At 38.7% G+C, this 21,517-nt stretch overlaps 3 protein-coding genes across 4 annotated transcripts in view; 1 reads left to right on the forward strand and 2 right to left on the reverse strand.

The window, feature by feature from the left end:
* Window positions 1-3,950: 3,950 nt before the first annotated feature.
* On the forward strand, window positions 3,951-6,768 carry LOC121961539 (transmembrane protein 60-like). 2 transcript variants are annotated; one of them, XM_042511567.1, is made up of 3 exons: window positions 3,951-4,091; window positions 5,094-5,185; window positions 6,082-6,768. In XM_042511567.1, the coding sequence occupies exons 2-3, from the start codon at window positions 5,102-5,104 to the stop codon at window positions 6,397-6,399; spliced, it is 402 nt and encodes a 133-aa protein (XP_042367501.1). In that variant the 5' UTR covers window positions 3,951-4,091; window positions 5,094-5,101; the 3' UTR covers window positions 6,400-6,768. The 2 variants fall into 2 exon arrangements, with proteins under 2 accessions (XP_042367501.1, XP_042367500.1); XM_042511566.1 differs by lacking the exon at window positions 3,951-4,091 and having other exon boundaries at window positions 4,986-5,185.
* A 7,899-nt stretch (window positions 6,769-14,667) lies between these two features.
* On the reverse strand, window positions 14,668-16,953 carry LOC121961164 (extensin-like; the record flags this gene model as incomplete). Its single annotated transcript, XM_042511043.1, has 1 exon — window positions 14,668-16,953. A coding segment is annotated over one exon (1,521 nt), but the record flags the coding sequence as incomplete, so codon positions are not given.
* Window positions 16,954-16,980: 27 nt separating this feature from the next.
* The window catches only part of LOC121961163 (lysine-specific demethylase RSBN1L-like), a gene marked incomplete at its 3' end in the record, with an annotated part of 39,654 nt that continues 35,117 nt past the window's right edge, over window positions 16,981-21,517 (reverse strand). The window contains exons 7-9 of the mRNA XM_042511042.1: window positions 19,837-20,007; window positions 19,579-19,687; window positions 16,981-17,205 (exon numbers count right to left, since the gene is read on the reverse strand). Of these exons, the coding sequence (XP_042366976.1) occupies window positions 16,981-17,205; window positions 19,579-19,687; window positions 19,837-20,007 (505 nt within the window). The remainder of the gene's footprint in view (window positions 17,206-19,578; window positions 19,688-19,836; window positions 20,008-21,517) is intronic.

Raw genomic sequence — 21,517 nt, forward strand, 5'->3', positions numbered from 1 at the left:
GGATAAATAATAAAGATATGGAATAAAAATTTGTCCTGAAACAAACGTTATCAATTAGTCAATTGACATAAAATTGACCAACATCAACTATTTTAAAAAATAAATTAAAATTGAATGCAAAGTAGCTAAATGCCAATTAAAGACGCTCTGAAATTTCAAAATGTATTGGTTTTCTAGTTCTTGCATGACTCAAAACTTTTAATATCAAAGTGTGGTTGCACAAAACAAGTAATTAAAACACATCACCCTCGGTTCTGGAAAAAATGTGGACATTTTCCACTATTTTGTGGCATTTTACAATGAATAAATCAACCAGCAGATTCAGCTGTAATGCACTGTAATTCTGACCAGGAAATTAATTGTTTAGCAAGGTTGTATGCCATCCCAAAAATATAAATGTAGATTTCAGGACATTTCCCCTTCAATATTAAAGACGTGTATTTGTCCCTGTCAATAAAAACATTAAAAAAGCAGAAGAATTTTAAAAAGATTAATTGATTATTATCAATTGATTATTACAGACATTTCTACCTAAAACTGGCACAGAGAGGCACAACTTAAGTCAGAAAAATTCACCAGAATGCAGGACATTTATGCTCAAAATGCCTGGGGGAGGACCCCTAAAGTTTCATATATGTTCCCCCCAATGTCGACATGAAACCTAACCCCCGACTTACAAGTCTGACAAACAATCTAGCAAGTAAAAAACATCTTTCAGTCATGCAATTTCTTTTAACAGTTAAGGGATAGTGACCTCAGACCCTGAAGGAACCCAAAGAGGGAACCCACTGTTTAACGAAGGTAGGTAAGCCACAAGTTTCCTACATGATATTAGATAGTTATTAACATGCACATTTGTTTATCTAAAAAAATGCAACCTGAGAGAGAGAATCTCATCTTTTTTTTCTTTTTTTAGTTATTTTCAAAAGGGGGACTTAAACTAAACTACAAATAAATAAATAAATAAATAAATAAAAATAAACTTCAATTACAAAAATGGTTTCAAGATTCAATTAGGCTATGGCAGTGAAGTGTTTGCTTAACCAATAATAATAATAACAACAATAGTTGCACAGTTCATATACCATCATACTGTGAAACCCCAATATCGTCTGAGACAGTTATACCATGAAAATCTGATACCGTTGCAACCCTTTACGGAGATGCACGATATTGGATTTTTTTTGCCAATATCAAATATGCCAAAATATAACAACTAATTTCGCCAAAAATGGATAACAGTATCAATATATCAATTTTTTCCCCACCTAAGTTTAGTGATCATGAAGTTTCCTCTGTAGTTATCATCATATTACACATACTCTTATCAGGATGGCCCACCAGCAACTGAAGAAATAAAGTATAATGCTTTTCAATGTATGTTATATTTAATCATTGTGCAAAATGAGAAAAAAACTTCAATTTCTGGCCAATGTTTTCTACATATTCACTTTTTATTAAACGGTTTGTAATATTGGCATGTTGGCCGATTCCCATACTTCATTTTGAAGCTAATATCAACCACCTATGACATGCTGATATGATTGTGCATCCCTAAAAATGTTTACAAGCAAAAATATTTATGAGTATCATAACTGCATATTCAAAACATGTCACAGATTGTTGTTTTTTTATTTGTAGCACTTTTTCCAAGTCATTTTCTTGTTTGTTTTTGTTCTTTACTCTCCTTTTTTAGCTTATTTTCAAGTCATTTTCTTGTAACAATTTTAGGTAACTTTATGTCAAACTGCTCGTTGCCTTATGCCTATGTTTTTGACAGAAATAAGTCTATTTGCTCAGTTTGCAAAGGCTTTAAGTAGGCTTTAATGTACATGGAGGTTATGTGCAGATAAATGATGGGTTAAAGTATGTTGCACTGTTGTCTTGGAAGTCGGTAACGTTACAATACAGCTACACAGTACGGTTAGTACACGTTACAGTGTGTTTTCACTCCTAAAAAGGACATGACCTGTGCAGCGCTGTAAATCAGTTTAAAGGCAGCTAATCTGGTAGCTAGCTGGTGTAGATGCAGTCACGGTGTTTTCAGACAGCCTTCACCTCACACAGGCTGTCCTCCTCCTCCTCCTCCTCCTCCTCCTCTTCCTCACCTCCTGCTAGCTCATATCATGCTACACAGTAAGCTAAGCTACCGGCAGCAGGCACAAAGAGCCCACACAGCTGGCCCCAAATCTCCAACCCTGATCAATGTGGTCCAAACACAACATGCAGCCGCTCAGTCTTACCTCCTTCACTGCCACGGCGGCTCCGAGTCCGCCCGCTCACCCCAAACTGTGGTTTATAAACGCGACTAACTGCCGCACTAAGCTAACTAAACGTGTCCAGTGTCTGGGAGAGATGCTGAGTGTCTGCTCACCGATGTTTGAAGTATTAGCTTTTTCCTTTCAGCCTCTCACTGTAAAAATACTACTTCAGCTCACCGTAAACCACCGCGTACAGGCGCCATGACATTTTGAGCCGCCGACGGTCAGGGACTGTTTGTTATCTACGAGAGGGGAAGTGGTGTGGCAAAAAGGGGGAGGGACTTCCTGATTTTAAATTTTGGCTGAGGGGAGATGCATACGATTGTTTGTATTTATGTTGCGTTCATGTGATGTCAGAAAGTGAGAGATTTCCAGCTGAGAAGTCATTCCTCCGACTTTGCTGTGTTCATGTGTTTTGAGGTCGTAAAGTGGGAACAAGACGATGGGTCGTATTTTAGATGCTTAAAGCATTTAAATAATATGTTGATAGCTGTTTCCAATTTATTTATAACAGTTAACATTAATACCATATTACACTTTACAAATGATCATAAAATTGATATTTAACAAAGGATTTTTTTTTAAGTGTCTTAGTATTCATCAAAAATTGACTGCTCGCCATATTTTGCATTTTTGACCTCAAATGGCAACTCCTCTTGTAAAATTATCTCAGAGTTATGGAGTTGTTTTTCTGACATAAGAAGCCATTGATGTGAATTTTCCAAGTGGGAAAGTTATTATTCCGATTATTCCGACGTCACATGAATGTAGCATTATTTTACCAGTTGTTTGTTAACCCTTTGAAACATTAGCAAATTGGCTTGATTTATTTCAGACATGGAATGAAGTCACTGAGCAACTTAATGTGAAATGACCCAAAAATAAGAAAGAAATTAGAAACATTTCACAAGAAAATGACCTAGATTTACCAAAAAACTGAAAGTAAAAAACAAAAACAAACAAGGAAATGACATGCAAAACAGTGCTAAATATATAAATATATATATACTCACAGAGGCTCAAGGAAAAATATTTGTAGCTTTAGGGAGGGTCCAAAGAAAAACAATGTCACCCTAATGACTAAATTACATACACCAAAATACATTAAAAAATATATCACAGGAAAATGTCACAGTTTCATGTAGTGGTACTGTAAATACAATATAAACACAACCACAGAGAGAAAAAGACAGCTTTGAGTAATCCCTGACTAAAGGCACTATAAAAGTGCAGCTCCACTTATCATCTTGTCCTGCTTTTTAAAGGCTGCATTACAGTAAAGTGAGGTAATTTTCTGAACTTAGCAGACTGTTATAACCACTCTAATATTTGCCACTTAGTCAGTATATCCGCATTACTAATGATTATTCATCAAAAATATCAATGTGTAAATATTTTGTGAAAGCACCAATAGTCAAAACCACAATATTGATATCAAGGTATTTGGCAAAGAAAACACTGTTATATTTGATTTCACCATATCACCAACCCAGCCAATTTTGGATTTTGGAGAACTTTACTTACCTCCAGTGGATGGAAAAACCCACTGCAGGCAACTTACAACAACTTTGCGCTTTTGCATCAACTTTATGGTAAAACCATAACTTGATGGACGTTTAAACAAATCTGACGTAACCGGGCAAGGACCAATCGGCATCCGGGAGGGGCGGGACATAGACGGACAACGGACCAGAAAACCCCTCCGTCTGCTGCCGTTACCGGAGCCGTCTGCTGATAATAATGTGAATTATTATCAGAGACGTTTAGAGATGTGGTGTTTACCTCACAGGGAGACGAAAATGCCAGTCACCGATGTAGAAACACACTGAAGTAAGTCAGATATTGTCGTACATAAATCCCTAACTGATTAGCTAAAATGCTACTGGGATCTAAAAGCTAGCTGTCATTGTAACTCAAGCTAACCATAACGATGGATGAGAGTTATTGATTTAAAATTGATAATAGATAGTATTGGTGATGCGTGGTTTGATATTTTTAACGATACAACGTTTTAAAGAGCTATTTCTAACGTTGCTGTGGATTCTTATATGACGCTTTTCTTGCCATAATACTCTATCACACATCATAAGGGACTGTTAGTTATTTATCAGAGAAGTGGAGGTGGTTGAAAACAAGGGAGGCACTTCAGTTATGTTTTTATAAGCACTAGAGTTATATTTTTAATTTGAATTAGGGGAAGAATATTCAACTGTAAATGGTTATATTTTGTATTATTTTTAGATACCATCAGAGCCCTAAAACCTGCAGGTGGGTTTAAAGGCATGTTTTCTTTGACCCTTTAATCCCTGGATCAACTTCAATTTACTTGTGTTTTGTTCAGCCGCCTTTCACAAGCATAAAAAACCTCTGAAACATGAGCAAATTGTTTTCATTGGTTTCATTTCTGTCAAGAACATGGGAAAGGCAATCAGTAGTTTGAAGTGTCACACAAATTGCAAAAATAAATTAATAAAATATTGAAATGTGACAAAAAATAACCTGAAAATTAGCTTTAAAAACTGGAAGAATCATTAGATGACTATTAAATAATAATAATTAAATAACGAGGAGGAATATTAAAATTATATATTTAAAATTAAGTTACAGTAAAATTTATTTTTTATTATTTATTCATTTTTATTATTTTATTTTATCACCTTTCAGGTTATTTCCTGGGTTTTTTTTATACTTTTATTTGTTTATTTTCTTATTTTGGGGGTGATTTCTTGTGAAGTTGCTTATGCCTTGTTCCCATGTTCATGAACGTCTGATTGTCTCTGATCTATTGTCTTATGGATGTTATGCCTGATTCCTCCTCTGATCTGTCTCCAGTCAGTGAGATGTCTCTGGCTCAGAGGGTTTTATTGACGTGGGTCTTCACCCTGGTCTTCCTCATCATGCTGGTACTCAAACTGGATGGGAAGGTAAAGATTTTTTTTGGTTAACCCTGCAGTCTCTTCATAAAAATGTCCCTTTTGTTCACCATATATTTTAGTAGCCTTAACTTGGTCAATATAGCCTAATTGCCCGTTTACTTTTAGTCCTTGTTGTGTTTACGGACTAGAATTTATTTGTATATCATCCCATTTTACTCACACAACTTTTCACACAAGCTAGAAATTGACCCACCGCACTCATAACACTGAACAAAAATTTGAATGCAACAGTTTTGTTTTTGCTCCCATCACAGTAAAAAGTCACTGTTTATTACAACACAATGACATAGATGTCAAAGGTTTTGAGGGAGCATGTGTTGGCATGCAGACTGCAGAAATGTCCACCAGAGCTGCTGCCTGTGGACTGAATGTTTATTTCATTACCATCAGATGTCTCCAGTGTCTTCTCGCTTAAATGGCAGTACATCCAACAAGCTCTCACAACTACAGACAACATTTAACCACACCAGCTCAGGACCTCCACATTCAGCGTCTTCATTTGAGAGCAGCCACCAAACCAGCTGATCTAATAATGGGTTTGCAGAACTGAAATGTTTCTGCATAAACTGCCAGAAATCGTCTCAGACGATCTCATCAGCACGCTCATCATCTTCACCAACGTCTTAACCAGACTGCAGTTCGCTGTCATAACCAACTTGTGCAGTTGTGAGTCCGTTTGGAAAAGGAGAAGTGCTCGCTTACACTGATTTTAACAAAATATGAGAGAAATAAATCTGCTCAGAGCGTGAAAAAAGTCTTAGATCTTTCACGTGTACCTGAGAAAAGCGTGAGCAAAAACCAGAGTGTTGCGGTAAAGTTTTTGTTCAGTGTGATTTGTGGATTAACACCTTGATTATGACACAATCACCGTTTCCTCCTTCCAGGTGCAGTGGAACTGGTTCCTCATCTTCCTCCCAGTCTGGGTATTTGATGGCATCCTCATCCTCATGCTTGCCATAAAGATGGCCGGCCGCTGCAAACCCGGGTACGACCCGCGCAACGGCTCCCCGGACCTGCGTCTGCGTGCCTGGTACCTGACGGCCATGCTGCTTAAGCTGGGCTTCTGCCTGACGCTGTGCGCCAAGCTGGAGAAGCTGGCGGACGTAAAACTGACGTTTGTGTGCATACCACTGTGGACCATGCTGCTGGGGGCGCTGGTGGAGCTGGGCCTGAATATCTTTCCTGAGAGGAGAGAGGCCTGAGAGAGGACAGATCATTACACCGACATACAAAATAATAAAAAATGTTGAGAGTAGATGTGCGGTTTTATGACCAAGACTTTGTGAAATTCGAGTTTTTGTTTTGACCTGATCATGTTTCCAGAGAGGGCTAAGAGTCGAGAAGGAGTAAAATCATCATTTCCGATATGAGAATTCAGTTTAAGATTAAGAAACTGTGGCTTTAAAAAAAAAAAAAAGTGAGTTCAGACTAGGGCTGGGTGCTCAATACTTTAACTCTTTTTTAACAGGGCAATTTGGCTTTATGCTTCAAAAACACCGGAAGAAGGAAATCAGCAATTAAAGAAGAAATTAGCAAGAAATTGGTAAAAAAAAAAAAAATGAAACAAAAAAGTACAAAAAGAATTACGTGAAAATTGGCAAACAAAGAAAATAAAGGGGGTTAACAAAATAACAACATAAAAAATGACCTAAAAAATGGCTCAAAACAATATCATAATTCTGTTAAATAATTTTACATATACATGTACGATAATTAGAAATGACGTTCTCTGAGCATTTTTCCCTAGCTTTTTAAAAAATATTCATTTTTATTTTTTGATATTAGTATTTTTGAAGTGATACCCAGCCCTTGTTCAGACCTCGGTGGAGTATGCTGTGAGGGCATGGACGGGACTCGGCTTTCTGTCCATTCTTTTGAAAAAATCAGAAAAGTTAAAAAATGGCTCTCATTTATTTACAAAAACAGGGACAGAAAAATGCCAATAGGGGATCAAGTGTAAATTTCTATGACTACTGTGAAGCCGACACTGGAAGAAACATTAACATCTGCTGATGTTTGCTTCTGTCTCGAACTGAAGGTGTTCAGTATTGTTTTTTAGTGTTTATTTTCACTGTATATAAGTGAGCACACACGCTCATGTAAAGAATGGTATTTAATATTGACTCTCGTGGTACCAAATCGTGGAGCGTACATTTTGTTACATATGCTTTAATTCATTGTGTGGCTTTATTTATGCTACAACCTTTTTTTTCTTTTCATTCATGAGCTGTGCAGAGCAGTTGGCCAAATATTATTCCACAAGTTTTAAATTAACTTTATAGGTGTTCGTGACAACAGCTTGGTTTGGCTGAAGGAAATCGGATAATTTAAGAAATTGTTTTGGACATAAAAGCATCTCAGAACAACTTGTGATTTTCCCGAAGGCTACCCTCTCCGCTCCGCACAAGGTCGCTTTTGTATCATGTCAATCATCATGTGAAAATCAGTCATCTGTTGTTACTGTGGGAACAAAGTCCGACGTCGACAGGAGTAACACATCATGTTTCTACTGTTTATTAAATATGAGGGTGAAACGTGCATCAGAATACTTTCTAACAGCAGTTTCTAATGTTGTGCCATCATGTTTCAACTGTATGGTACGGGTGACACTGTGCATGCAAGACATTTGTTTTGTGCCATTTCATTTTTAGTATTCTTTGCATTATTTTGCACTGTGTTGAAATGAAAAGGATCAGGTGTTTTGAGATTGAAAGCATTTGATAATTAAAATAAATGGATTCTGCACATTAAGCTGTCTTAAATTGTTGTAAAAATACACACATTAAAGTGTTTCCAGAAGGATCCAAGTTATTTCAAGACCGTAAATCAAAGTATCGCGGTTGCTGGGCGAAAATCCTGTTGGGACGTGACGTGAAATGAACTTTGAAACGACCACTGAGCAAACAGCTCTGTGTGTGTGTGTGTGTGTGTGTGTGTGTGTGTGTGTGTGTCCTTTTAGGAACACTTCAGTTCCTCTAACACACTGAAGTCTTAGTGTTTTTACGACTTCACAGAATGATTTTGTCCACATATTTAACCCTTTGAAATGTGAGCAAATTGGCTTGTTAATTTCAAAAACATGGAAAAACTTTATTTACTTTGAAAGAACTTTATAAAAGTTATAAGAAAATAACCAAAACGTAATCACAAAAAAAAAGAAAAGTAAAAACAAAAAACAAACAAGAAAATAACTGTTAGAACTGTTGTAACATAATTTTAAATGTAGAAATAAAAGAAGTATAACTACAGTTTTCTGGACATTTTTTCTGTAGTTTTTGATGATATCTAATAATCTCCCCTCCTCCATAGCTAATTTCGGGACACTTTTTTCACCTTTTACTACTTATTATTTTTAATGTGCGGGATGTTTCTTTCCAAGTTGCTCATCATGTTTTTGAAAAAATATCAAACCAATTTTCTCAGGTTTCAGATATTAAAATTCTTGCAAAAGGGGTCTGAACATAGCATGAGAAATCTGACGTCAAAGGTTCTGAAGTAAAAAAAATTCATACCAAAGTAAAAATTACAGAAGTATTATCTGAAAAATGTACCTTAACCCTTTGGGACCTGATTTGATTTCTTTCAAAAACACGGTAAGAGGGCAATGAGCAACATAAGATGAAATGAACCAAAAAAAAAAAAAAAAAGTAAAAGAAAATGACCTGACATTACTATAACAAAAATTGTGAAAAAAGAGGAAAAAGTGCATAAACAAATGAAAACAACACTGTTAAATATATATTAAAAATATGTAATTATGATAAATGATATATTTATGAGATATATATACACTTTATAATTATTATATTATATATGGAAATATACTTTATATATATATATGTCCCACAATATTTTAAAATGATAATATATATGATATATTATTATCTAATAATATGTATGATATGACAAATAGTTTTCTCGTCACTTTTCCGGAGCTTTTTTTAAAAATAATTTTCTATATCTGTTTATTCCTTGCAATTTGCCAGAAATTTCTTTCCAAGTTTCTCTTCGTCTTTATTCCTGTTTGAAAAAGAAACCAAACCAATTTGCTCAGGCTCCAGAGGTTTCAATACTTGTTAAAGGCATCTGAACGCAGCACAAAAAAAGTTGCCAAACCGATCAGACACATGTTGCAGAGCTCTCGCTGAGCACTGTATCAAACTCAAAAACTGTTCCCAATAGTCACTTAGATACAAAAACATCATTAAAAAAATGTCTAAGTTGAAAAATACTAAAGATTCCCCTTAAAGCCAAATTAATTTCAAAATGTAACCAAGGAAGAGTACTGTTCCCTGCTTAATTATACCAAAGCCCTCGAGGAGTGAATAGTGAATGCACAAAGACAGTACAGTGTTGTCTGTTTCAATGATATTTTCCCGACATTTCCCTCCAAAACGATTTCTTTTTCTTTGCTTCAGCTTCCTCCCTCACTCCCGCTCTGTAAAGGTCAGCTGAGCTCTTCTGGCATTCCCACTGTGTGTGAGAGAGTGTGCATGAAAGCATGAAACGAGAGGGAAAAAGGCTGTTTTGAGTCATATTTGACCCGACACACACCAGCCCTGAATTGTTGGACTACTGCATTGTAGTGTGTATCAAATCTTGCCTGCTAAAACTGCTGAGCTCATTGCTGCAGACTGCAGTGAGTGGGCGGCTTGCATAACAGCAAAACAGAGAGAGAAAACACAGACATACATTAGACTTTGAATAGAGATCCTAAAGGTCTGTCCTTCCTCTTAAAGGCTCAAAATGATTTAGGTCGCCCTAAATCTATGATTTGTCTCCGAGTTCTGTGAAATAAAGAAGGGAAAGGGAAAGATAGCGGACTGACTTTGTAAAAAAATACATTTTTAAAAATCCTTAAGGTGCACAAAGAGGGGGCACAGCGACGGCTTATGCATTCTGCGTTAGTTTATGCAGAATTTGATGCTACGCCCCTGCTGGTGATTATATGTTTTTATGATCACTGTCTTGTTTACATATTCATTTATTATTGTTTTGCTTCAAACTGCTGTTTCTTATAAAATGCATTTTGTAAAATTGTGAATAATAGTGTTATATAGATAAAGGTAATTATTATTATTAAAAACGCACAGACTGAATCCTTCGATCCAAGCACTCCCGCGGTTCCCTAAGATTTTACTTGCGAGAAAATTGAAATCAAACAGGACTTTATGTGCTGGCATTTGTTTTTTGCCATTTTGATCAGCTTGTAATTTAATTGTTATTTACAACATCTATTGCACGTCTGTCCATCCTGGAAGAGGGATCCCTCCTCAGCCGATCTTCCTCAGGTTTCTTCCACTTTTCTCCTCCCATTACAGGGTTTTTTTTTCAGGAGATTTTCCTCGGATGATGTGAGGGTCTAAGGACAGAGGGATGTCGTATGCTGTAAAGCCCTCTGAGGCAAACTGTGTTTTATTATAATGGGCTTTGTAAATAAAATTGACTTGAATTGACTGGAGCAGCTGTAAACGGCCCCGTGTTGGTGGTCCTGGCCTAAAGTTACCTGCCCTCTATCCTGACAGCGCACCGATGTATAACGTTGTATATAAAGAAGCTATTCTTAAAATATACCTTTATCGATGTGCAAGTATTTAATCACCAGACCAGTAAACATCGCCACGTACCACAACATTCTCCATACACTGAACCTTTTATTAGCTAGGCTCATATTTAAAGTAGAAACCACACTACAAGTTTTTTTTCCTCTTTACAAAACTTCTTATGTACACTACAGTGCTGACAGTTAAAAACCACAGAAACAAAATAGAAAAAAAAACAACCAAAAACTGAGATAAATAAACCTGAAAACAATGCCAGCCCCTGAAGACTTGCTTTGTTTTCAACCATAATTTTGTCACATTTGTACAAAAAATATAGAAGTTCCTGTCAGGTTTTTTTTTTTTTGTAACATCTGAAACCCAAAAAGCATAAAAAGAGCTGCAGAGCGCCTTGCAACGGGCATCAAGTGCTAATCGTCACCTCGCTCTTCCAAAAGCCACAAAGTGAAGAGTTCTGTCTCTGAAATGAAGTCCCGAGAGGCACACTGACCAAAAGAGCTGAGGGTTTCATTTTCCAGGATTTTCCAGGCCTGCGGTGAGAACAGAATCATGAAAAACACAACCCTGTTTTAAGGACTTCATCCCACCAAGCCACAAAGTTTGACTTATCCCAACTTAACCGCAGATATTTGGAATTTTTAGCTGCTTTCAAGACCAATTTAAGGCTCTGGTTTTCCAGTGATATCTTAAAACTGGGGCTCCTAAAAACTCCCATGAAAAGACAGAACTCCTTCTCTGGATGGCTCTGGACCACTTATTAGTTCACAGTTAAGGACAGGCACTGGGGAAATGTTGTGGGCTACATTAGCAAGTGGGCTGTACTCCAATATTAATAGTAAAATCAAGACATCAAGTGACAGAAAAAAAAAATCAAGTCATCAACATCAAAGTGAGACAGAAGAGTTTGACTCTAAAAATCAGATATTCACCACTTGGAGAAACATATTCATAGCTGTCGCAAAAAGAGAATTTCAATAATTTATTGTACTTTTTAAACACAAGAGGTCACTCCAGTCCCTGCTTGATAAATAAAACATGTTAATAGACACACTGTAGAGAATCTGGACTTCAGTTAAATAGATAAATAGTGCTTTGGGAATGAACTCTCAACAGTGTACCTTCTGTGTCTTGGAGCATGTTTCCATAAAAAAAAAAAAAAAATTATCATAGAGTTTGTGAGGCCTGAAAGGGACAGTTCACCCCAAAATCTAAAACTCACATTTTTATTTATTTTAATCCACAAACCTTGTGGTAAGCAGTTTAATGTAGGGACAAGGCAATTCTTATTGACATCAACCATTCTCAGTTCTCAAAAGTGGAAATATCAAATTGTTGATACCAATAATTAAATTCTTACTATTGGCAATATTCATTTCAGATATCTTCCAGTTGTTCTTCCATTACAGAAATCATGAATGGAATTCTAGGTTTCTATCTGTGGATTATTTTGAGCGAACAGGTCATGATTACAGTAAAGAGAAATTACTGTTGAATTTCTCAGATGTATTTTTGGCCCCTTTGAGCACCACGAGCTGAGGGCCATCTAGTTCCATTATATTGGAGAGAAGGCAGATATTTATATTTATATCTCCAAAACTCCACAACTCACACCAAAAACAATCAAGAATCATTAATACCACTATAGGTAAGAGAGAAAATATGTATTTTTGATTTTGGGGTGAACTGTCCCTTTAAAGTAATAGTCTTGGAAGAACCTGAATTTGCCCTGTTGATAATCAGACATAATTAGTCGCTCCTATATCAACTGTATTTAAACAGCAGTTGATAAATCCGTGTTACAAAGTGCTGTAATGAGTCACATTTCGGACGTCTTGACTTTCTGCATCTGTGTGATATTGCTCTGCTCATTCTGTCGTTGCTATCCAGATGCTGTGAGATCAAAAGTTAACTTATGGCAAGCTCTTAATGTAGCTGCATAGGTACTAATGACCCTGAACTTTTACCTAAAAAGGTAACTAATATTTGGGATATTTGTTTTTAGGGGGAAACCAATAAATCGTGGATGTGTCCTGAATATTTTTATTCCTGAGACTGTGAAGGCCGATCTGAGTAGCAGCCTTGGCTGGCTCGAATTTGTCCTTGGCTGAAGAGCCAAGTGCTCCGTTTCCAAAATTAGGAGACCCTGGTACACATCCAACAGACACTGAATAACACAGCTAAATTTCACTAAGAGCTCTGCCACTGGTCTTCAGGGCTACAGGTACAAGTTAAGTGCAGTCATTTTAAGGAGTTGTTTGACATTTGGGAAATATTCTTATAAACGTTCTTTATAGAGTTACATTGTTATCACTCCAATGTCTGTGTAGTTAATATAAAGCTTCTGTTAGCAGCAAGTTAGCCCTGCTCATCCCCAGAAATGAAACCCATCTGACAAGTTATTTACATAATCACTGCATAACCTTTGTTTGTTCATGTTAAGGCTGCAACTAACAATTGTTTTCAACATCAATTAATCTGTTAATTATGTTCTTGATTGTTGTTTGGTCTGTAAAATGTCAGAAAATAGTGAGAAATGTCCTTTAGTGTTTCTCAAAGCCCTAGATGACGTCCTCAAATATTTTGTTTTGTCCACAACCCGAAAATATTCAGTTTACTTGACGAAACTTGAAAATATTAAGAAGCTGGAATCAGAGATTTTTTTTCTTTTCTTAAAAAAAAAAAAAAAACAGAACTGAAACCAATTAATATATTATCAAATTACTAGGCAATTAAATCGTAATTGCTGACAATCCACTAATTTCGTGCCAAATGTGGGAGCTGCCAGATGGGACGGTTTTATTTGTTAGCTAGTTTGCTGCGAGCACATTTTCCATTTTCTTACTCTTCATGCCTGTTTTCCAAACCACTGCCAGCCAGGCTGCATCTCTCATGTGGGACAGGTTATATATTCTACGGTCAATATCATACAATAACGGCGAGTTACATATGGCATTAAGAGGGTCAACCACACGAACGTCAGGCTGCGACTTCAGTGTTCAAAATTCTACAAAGTTGGACTGTACGTGATGCAGAGATGCAAATTCGCTTTGCCACCTGAAATGAATGTTTAATTCACCACTTTGCTCACACTGAATGGAAGCGAAACCACAACAACAGAGGTTTTACAGGCCGTTATGTGCCGGACTGTTTCTTGGCCAGGAGCAGTAACTTGTGAGTACTCTCCGCTTGTTGCCTGGCTGCTCACAGAGCCGACAAGTCTCCAGTGTCTCTCCAGGCTTTGCGCTGAGCTAAGCTAAGCTGAGCGAAGTGGCTGCTGGTTCCAGATTTATATTTACCAGACAGACATGAGAGTGGTTATTGAGCTTTTCATCGAACTCTCATCAAGACCGCAAATTAATGCATTTATCCAAAAGGTCAGACTATTCCTTTAAACTGTGACTCTCATTATGGTGCTACTGTATAGTTTAGCTTACTATGATTATTACTCAGATTGGGGGGGGGGGTTAGCAAATAAAACTGCACAATACAGAGCACCTAAAGGGACGTGGGAGAGAGAAAAAATAGATAGATGGAAAAAATAATTTGATGGTGAAAAAACAAGAATTTATGAGGGAAAATTTGATGATGGAAAACAATTTCATGATGGTAATGACATTATGATGAAAGAATATATATATATATATATATATATATACACATATATATATGAGGAAAAAGAAACATCTTTTTTTTCCATCATCAATTTCTTTTCCACCATCAAATTGTTTTTCTAATATCAAATTTTTTTCAACATCATTCCCCCCCCTCCATCATGTCTTTTTCTCCACCATCAAATGTATTTATTTTTTTCACCATCTCTTTTTTTTCCACCCATGTCCCTTAAGGAGCTCCATAATATTCTTCCTGAACAATAAAACACTGGAACTGATAAGAAAAATCCCAACATGATTCAACAGGACATTAATGTCTCTTTATCAATAGCTTAGAAATCAGAATAAAAATACTGATAAGTGCCGTCACCCTACCACAATAATGGGGAAATGCAATTATATTCAGCAGATTATTGCGGAGCATTATTGCTCATAATACAATATCAGGGAAACATACTGCGATACATTGTATTAAATAAGATGTATCGATACAATATTGTGGAGGAAATGTAGCAATATTACATCAATACAACAAAGTACTGTATAATATCACAATTTGACCCATCATTATTCCAGAAACAGTCTTGGGCACATAGAATATACTAGAAAAAAAGCCACAAAAATGGAAGCATTAGCTGCAAGTTTCACAAAAAGGTCGTCATCTGGACCTTTTTATGTAAATATCTTCTTTCCTTCCTACTTTTGAGAGCTCACTTCAAACAAAAGAACGAGACAGCAGTTTGGCAGACGAGGGAGCTCGTTCAAACCTTGAGCCTGAATAGTGTAGCCACACATGACCGAAGGCCAAAACTATCAATAAATGCAATCAACTCTCAGTACTTCTGAGTACAACTAAAGAGTACAATCTAAACCAGCCCAGTAAAGAGGTCTGGGGTGAATAAAGTCCGACTCTGCTTCATAAACTACCACACCGTGTTCATACCGATACATCCTCGTTATTTCCTTTTTACATCGTTTCACAACACGACCAAAATAAAACATTTAAAAACGGCATCATTATGTACAAAAAAACTATAAAATCTATTTCTGCTCCTCTTCCTCTTCATGCTTCTGGGGGAGAGGGGAGGACAGACGGGGAAGGCTGAGGGGGAGGAGGAGGCGGAAGAGAAGGAGGAGGGGGAGGCGGCGAAGAGGAAGGAGGAGGAGGCGGGTGAGGGAAAGACTGGTATGGCGGTTGCAGCGGGTACGAGCCTGGCGGTTGGGAGAGGTAAGACTGAGGGGGGAGGAACGGGTGCGGGGAGAAGTGGGGATGCTGAGGCGGGAAGAAGGTGTTGGCGTGGGGGGCGAACTGATGGGGCGAGAGGTGAGGGGGGAGAGACTGGGCGCTGGTGAGGGGAGTGTTTGGTTGACGCGGGGCGGCGATGAGCGGAGGCTGGTAGTACGACTGAGACTGCGCGGTGATGTTCGGTTGGTGATGCAGATGACTCATGTGGACCGAATGTGGCGGCGCTTTCTGACTGAGGTAAGAGTTCAGAGGTTGCTGTGTGGGGAGAGGCGGACTGGGTAGCGGATTTGGGGGGAGGACTGGAGGTCTGTGAGGGAGATGGGAGTGTGGCAGGAGAGGGGAGAAAGATGGGGGAAGCATGTGAGGGAGGTGAGGAGGCGGCGGGAGATGCTGGGGTGCGTATTGCTGCATGTAAATTCCTTGCCTCGCAGCGTCCTGTGGCGGATGCATCTGTGGATCCGTCCTGGAGTCGGCACTGTGAGTCCATCTCTCTTGGAGTGTTTGTGTCCGTGAGTCTGTCGCCGTTTGAGCGTATGTCCGTGTGTCGGCTTGTGAGCTCGTAGAGGTTTGTAAATCCGCAGATGGTGACCTGTGTGGCGCTCTAACCTCTTGTGTCCGTGTGTCCGAGGGGACGTCTGGCTTCAGGCAAGGCGAGTCTTTGTCTTTTGGCCGGTCTGACGGAGAGGAGGAAGGCAGACGGGAAGTCGAAGAGACAGTGGAAGGAGGGAGAGAGAAGTCTGCAGCAGGCTTGGGAGGAGTACTAGTAGATGATGCAGTTGCTGACACGGAGGGGGACAGAGCAGGAGACGGAGAAAAGGTAGAGGACAGAGAGGGAGCAGCAGAAGAGGAGCGAACAGCTGAAGAAGAGGAAGACTTAGAGGCGGGTGATTTAGGAGCTGAAGAGGAGGAAGACTTCACTCTGCTGTCCGAATGATGGTGATGGTGGCGATGATGAAGGTGCTTTGATGCTTTGGGTTTTGTGTCCTGATGAGGAGGATGAGGGGCAGGAGAGAGAGGTGACGGTGATTTATTCTTGCAAAGAGGAGGCGCAGGGGGTTCTACTTTCACCTTAGCAGGAGGTGAATCCTGTTGTTTAGACTTCCCTCCTTCTTTGGCCCTCTCTTTCTCCACCTCTTTGTCTCTCGCACTGCTCGAGTCCACTGAGAGCGCGGGCTGAGACGAGAGAGGCGGATGATCCTGTTCCTCCTTTTTGACAGCCGGTAACGTCCTGTTTTCTACCACCACCTCCTCCTCCTCTTTTATCCTCTCCTTCACTCCTTTCTCACCCTTCTTTTCTCGCTTCTCCACTTTTTCCTCCTCTTTTTTCCTCTCCTTCTCCTTTAACTCAACCTCCTCCTCCTCTTCCTTCACCTCCGCCTCCTCCCCCTCCTCCTCCTCTCCCTCTCCACAGTGATATTGTCTTAAGCGGACGTGCCACGCCAGGCTGCAGACGGACGACACGGTCTTAAACTGGTGGACCACGTTGCGAGGGATGAAGTAGATGTCATTGTGGCACAGCCGGATGCGGGCGTAGTGGATGCCCTCGCGGCGCAGCTGATTCAGTTTGGCATCATCCACCCACTGCACGCACTGTGAAGAGAGAGGAGATGAAGAGGTACACTCCAAAATGAAACCTCCATCTTTTGACACCCTTTCACACTGCTTCTTCAAGGTGGGAATTTCATGCCATTTGTCGCCTCGCCATTCTGAATAAAAGGTAAAATTGCGGAACAGAAGGACCGAGTTGTCATGCCTTTCAGCCGACATCAGAGTTAGTAACAGCTCCGAATCAAAGTCTGTGTGAACAGGACAGCTGGCAGGAAGGGATCATGGGAAGCACAGGTAAAACGTTATTTGACGTATTTTGCGTGCGACCCACTGCCAGGAGACTTAAAAGGTAGCTGTTAACAGCTAGCTTAAAGGAGGAGAGTAGCGGCCATAAATGTCTGCAAACTGGGAAGAAAATGGGATTCAGGAGCTCTTTAACCTCCGAGCCGAGGACAAGATCAGCCGTTATACAACAAAGATAGGAAATGATTGTTATTCAAATGTGATGCCATTGTTATTGTTGAGCGATGTGGCATGTTATATGTCACACTAGACAGCGGTGGCACTGTTGTGTTAAACTTCACACCTGTCATGCCTCTTTTAATTCTGCAGTGCCGACATGCTGTCTAAAATCACACACCAGAACTGCATGATGTCGCCACTGTTTGGATGTGTCGTAAAAAGGTGGCGAAAAGAAGGAACTTCGTAGGGGAACTATGGTGCTAATCACTTTGTGGCTCTATATACATCTACATGCTTGGGACATATGAACCCTCTAGGACACTCAGGCCATCTGGGACCGGCCTACTGACTGTCCCAAGAGTTAGAATAAAACATGGTGACAGTTTTTTGTTATCATGCAGCACAAACCTGGAATAACCTCCCAGATTATGTTAGACAAGCCCTGACTATGACCACTTTCAAGTCAAAGCTTAAAACGTCCCTTTTTTACACTGCCTAATCCACCCACTAATGACTGCAAACATATTTTAAACTTCAAATTTGGATGTTGCTTCAAAGAAGCTACAAACTCGGACACACTGATGCTCTACACACATCTACAACCTGGCAGCACACCAGACCTATTTAAGCCTGTCACAACTCTTTTTTAAACAATATGCTATCCTAGAAAGAATTGCAATATTATTGTCATTTTGAGACATTTTTTGCCATTGATACAATGACAATGACTGACTTTTTGGCTCTTTGCCAGAGGTTGGTAAGCTAAAGACTATCCAAACTGTACCTGTTCTACTCTATCTGACTCATGAATCTAGGCAGGGGTCGAGCAAAGAGGAAGAACCGCCTCTTTCAAGTCTTATAATGATCTGTAAAACCCTGCTGTTTATTCTGGCGTACCTCGGCTAAAGCGTTAGTAACATTCTTATGTGAACAAACATGCATGCAAACACAACAGGCAGTATCAAGGTCAGCAAAATGATAAAGGTCATGCCCATACATTGCGAAATGAGTTGTTAACTTAAGTAAGGGACAGAAAGGTGTTTTTGCAGAACATTATGATTTCACAGTGAAGTTGAGCTTTGACCTTCTGGATTTCATCAAAACGTTAATACTTCATTTATCCTATTAGATATTTGAGTGAAATTTTGTCACAAATGAATTCTTAAGTCACATATTTTGTAAACTTTGTCCATCAAATTCTAATCACTTCATCCTTAAGTACAAGAGGACATTTGTGCCAAATCTTATCGGAAGTCCACCAAAGAGTTTCTGAGATATTACGTTCACAAGAGTAGGATGGATGGGGCATCCCAAAATCATAATTTTGTTTATTTATTTAACCTTTATTTTACCATGGTTATTCCCTTTTAAAATCCAAACCTCTTTTGCATGGACATTGCTGCCAAGTCAGCAGCATAAAGAGTTTCACATAAAAGAGCAAAGCGAGTAGAAACATTAAAGCAAAAAGATAAATAAAATTTAAAAAAGAAACAGCAACAGACTTAAAACAGACAGCTTATTTACAGCAAAAATGGCTGCACTCAGTAACTGAACATGTGCATTCACATAGTCCTAAATTCTTCTGCTTTGAATACAATCTCTTGTAAAGTAAAACTGTAGCTAGATGAGGGAGCGAAAACTCTACAAGCACCTTCACCAAAGAGGCATTATAATAAATGACTAAACTGAAACTCATCATTTCTGGGCTCTAGATGAGCTCTCTAACTTTCTGCAGTTCAATTCTGCTCCACAAGGTAGCAGCATCCACATCAGATTCATTTAACATTACACCCTACCTCTTATAAAATAGTAAGGTTTATATATGAAACACAGATGAATAACTCAGATTAAGTTGGGACATAATAAAGACGACTCTTCTGTGAATCTCCTGTGTGAGTACTGCTTATTGTGTGTGTGTGAGTGTGTGTGTGTGTGTTTGTGTGATATAAAAACCTGAGACAGCGGAGGTTCGTGCAAGTCCAACTGCAGCCTCTGAACCACTTGAGGGAAATCGCCAGCATGGAAACACACGACGTCTTTGGTTACACGAGGAGGCTCTGAGCTGAAAACAAGGGAGGGAGGGGAGGACACAGTAAGAAGGATTACATGTCATTTCTTGTAAAGAGCAGGCTGTATAAATGCTGAGCGTGTGTTGCTTCTAAACAGCCACTGCTACCCAACAGTGTGATCACATGTTGCTTCCCCGCCTACCTTTCTCCGGCCCGTACAGCCTTCAGCACCCCCACGGCTGCTGTGGTTTGCCGTTCGAAGCCCTGTCCGATGTGATCAGCGTGGGCCCGAGTCCGATCCTCAAACAGCATCTCTCTGGGCTCGCTGGTCCTGGGCAGCGACTGCATCAGGTTCTTCACCTCATTGGTGGAGCTACGACAGGACAGAAATAAACACTGTACAGTGAACAATAGAAACCCACAGAAGAGTGTCCACACGGCTCTACAAAGAGATTTCTCCCCGTCTCTGCTTCCCTGCTGTCTGAATAAAGAAAAAAATGACTAAAGGTGAGTAGGCGGCTTTGTTTATCTCTTTGTTTCCTGTCGGCTGTGGCAAAATAAAAGCACCAGACAGGCTTTATCTATCATTGATGTAATCCAGATGCCACACGGTGACACCAGGGGAAAAGAGGATGTTAGAGAGGATGAAAACCTGCATTAGTGTGGACATAATAAAACATTCTTGTTGTGTATTCAGGCAGTGTTGGAGCAATTTTTGAAGGGCTTTAACTAACAGTTATTGACAATTATTATCAATTAATCTTTCTTCACTAAATTAATTTAGTTTGATCTTTAAAATGTCAGAAAATAGTAATAAATAAATAAATAAATATATTAAACAAAAAAGCTCATATTTTTCCAAGGTCGAAGTGATATCAAATGTCTTTATGCCATCCAAAAACACATTTAAAGTAGGCGCTAAGGAAAACAACAAACAAAAGCAGTAATGCATGAACTAATGTTAACACACCATAACTCCCTGAATTGCAATTAGTGTTAGTCTGGATATGCTTACAAACTGCCCTTACAAGAGCTGACCAACACACCAAAACCCAAAAAATGATTTTCTTTGTGACAACATAGAAGTCTATGAATTTTAAACTAAAACTTCTGTAACTAGTAGTACATATTTTTATATAGATGTATTTATAAGCTATATTTTTGACATTAAAAATAACTTGAAATTAATCATGATAGCTGCAAAATGATTTTTTTGTCATTCAACTAATCAATTAAGTGTTTCAACTCAACAGCTGACCCCAATTAGGTTCAACAAACCAGGGCTGAAATGATTTGCTTTTCATTTTCACTGGAAAAAATATAAATTATTTGATTGTGATATTTGTTGGGACCTGTACCGCAGAAGCACGTTCCCTTATGTTTGGAAAATGATTTAAAGGCCGGGGCATCTCTGTAGCACCACAATGCTTTGTTTATGATGATATGTTGTGACACCTTTTTCCTTTATCTAAATAATGCAGCTCTTGGGATCTGGATATTGCACGTGGCAATATTTTGATAATATTTAGATTAATTGTGTAGCCATAATTTATTATGTACATATATAGAAATTTTACCAGAGATATAATTATTTATTGTTTCCAAAAAAAAATTTTCTTGCATGGTTAATATGGTATCTATCAAAACTCCTCAAACACAAAATACTGGTAACAGAAAAGGGAGAAACAACGGAAATCAGGGATATCCAATGCATGTCTTTGTGCATTTTAAATAATGGACAGTAAAAATGGAGCAGCGGTATTCAAATGTATCTACATATGAACACATTGAGAAGCTGAGGAGTAAAAACATAAAAAAAAAACAAGCCGTGTTGCCAAACAATAGAAGTACTGCAGTCAGCTCACTACTGGATCAGTGACTCA

The sequence above is a fragment of the Plectropomus leopardus genome, chromosome 22 (assembly GCF_008729295.1).
Source record: "Plectropomus leopardus isolate mb chromosome 22, YSFRI_Pleo_2.0, whole genome shotgun sequence".
Taxonomy (NCBI): domain Eukaryota; kingdom Metazoa; phylum Chordata; class Actinopteri; order Perciformes; family Serranidae; genus Plectropomus; species Plectropomus leopardus.

Coding starts and splice junctions, on each gene's coding strand:
- LOC121961539 (XM_042511566.1), top strand. CDS start 5,054: ATGGATGTTATGCCTGATTCCTCCTCTGATCTGTCTCCAGTCAGTGAG. Junction 5,186..6,081: donor TACTCAAACTGGATGGGAAG/GTAAAGATTTTT, acceptor TCCTCCTTCCAG/GTGCAGTGGAACTGGTTCCT.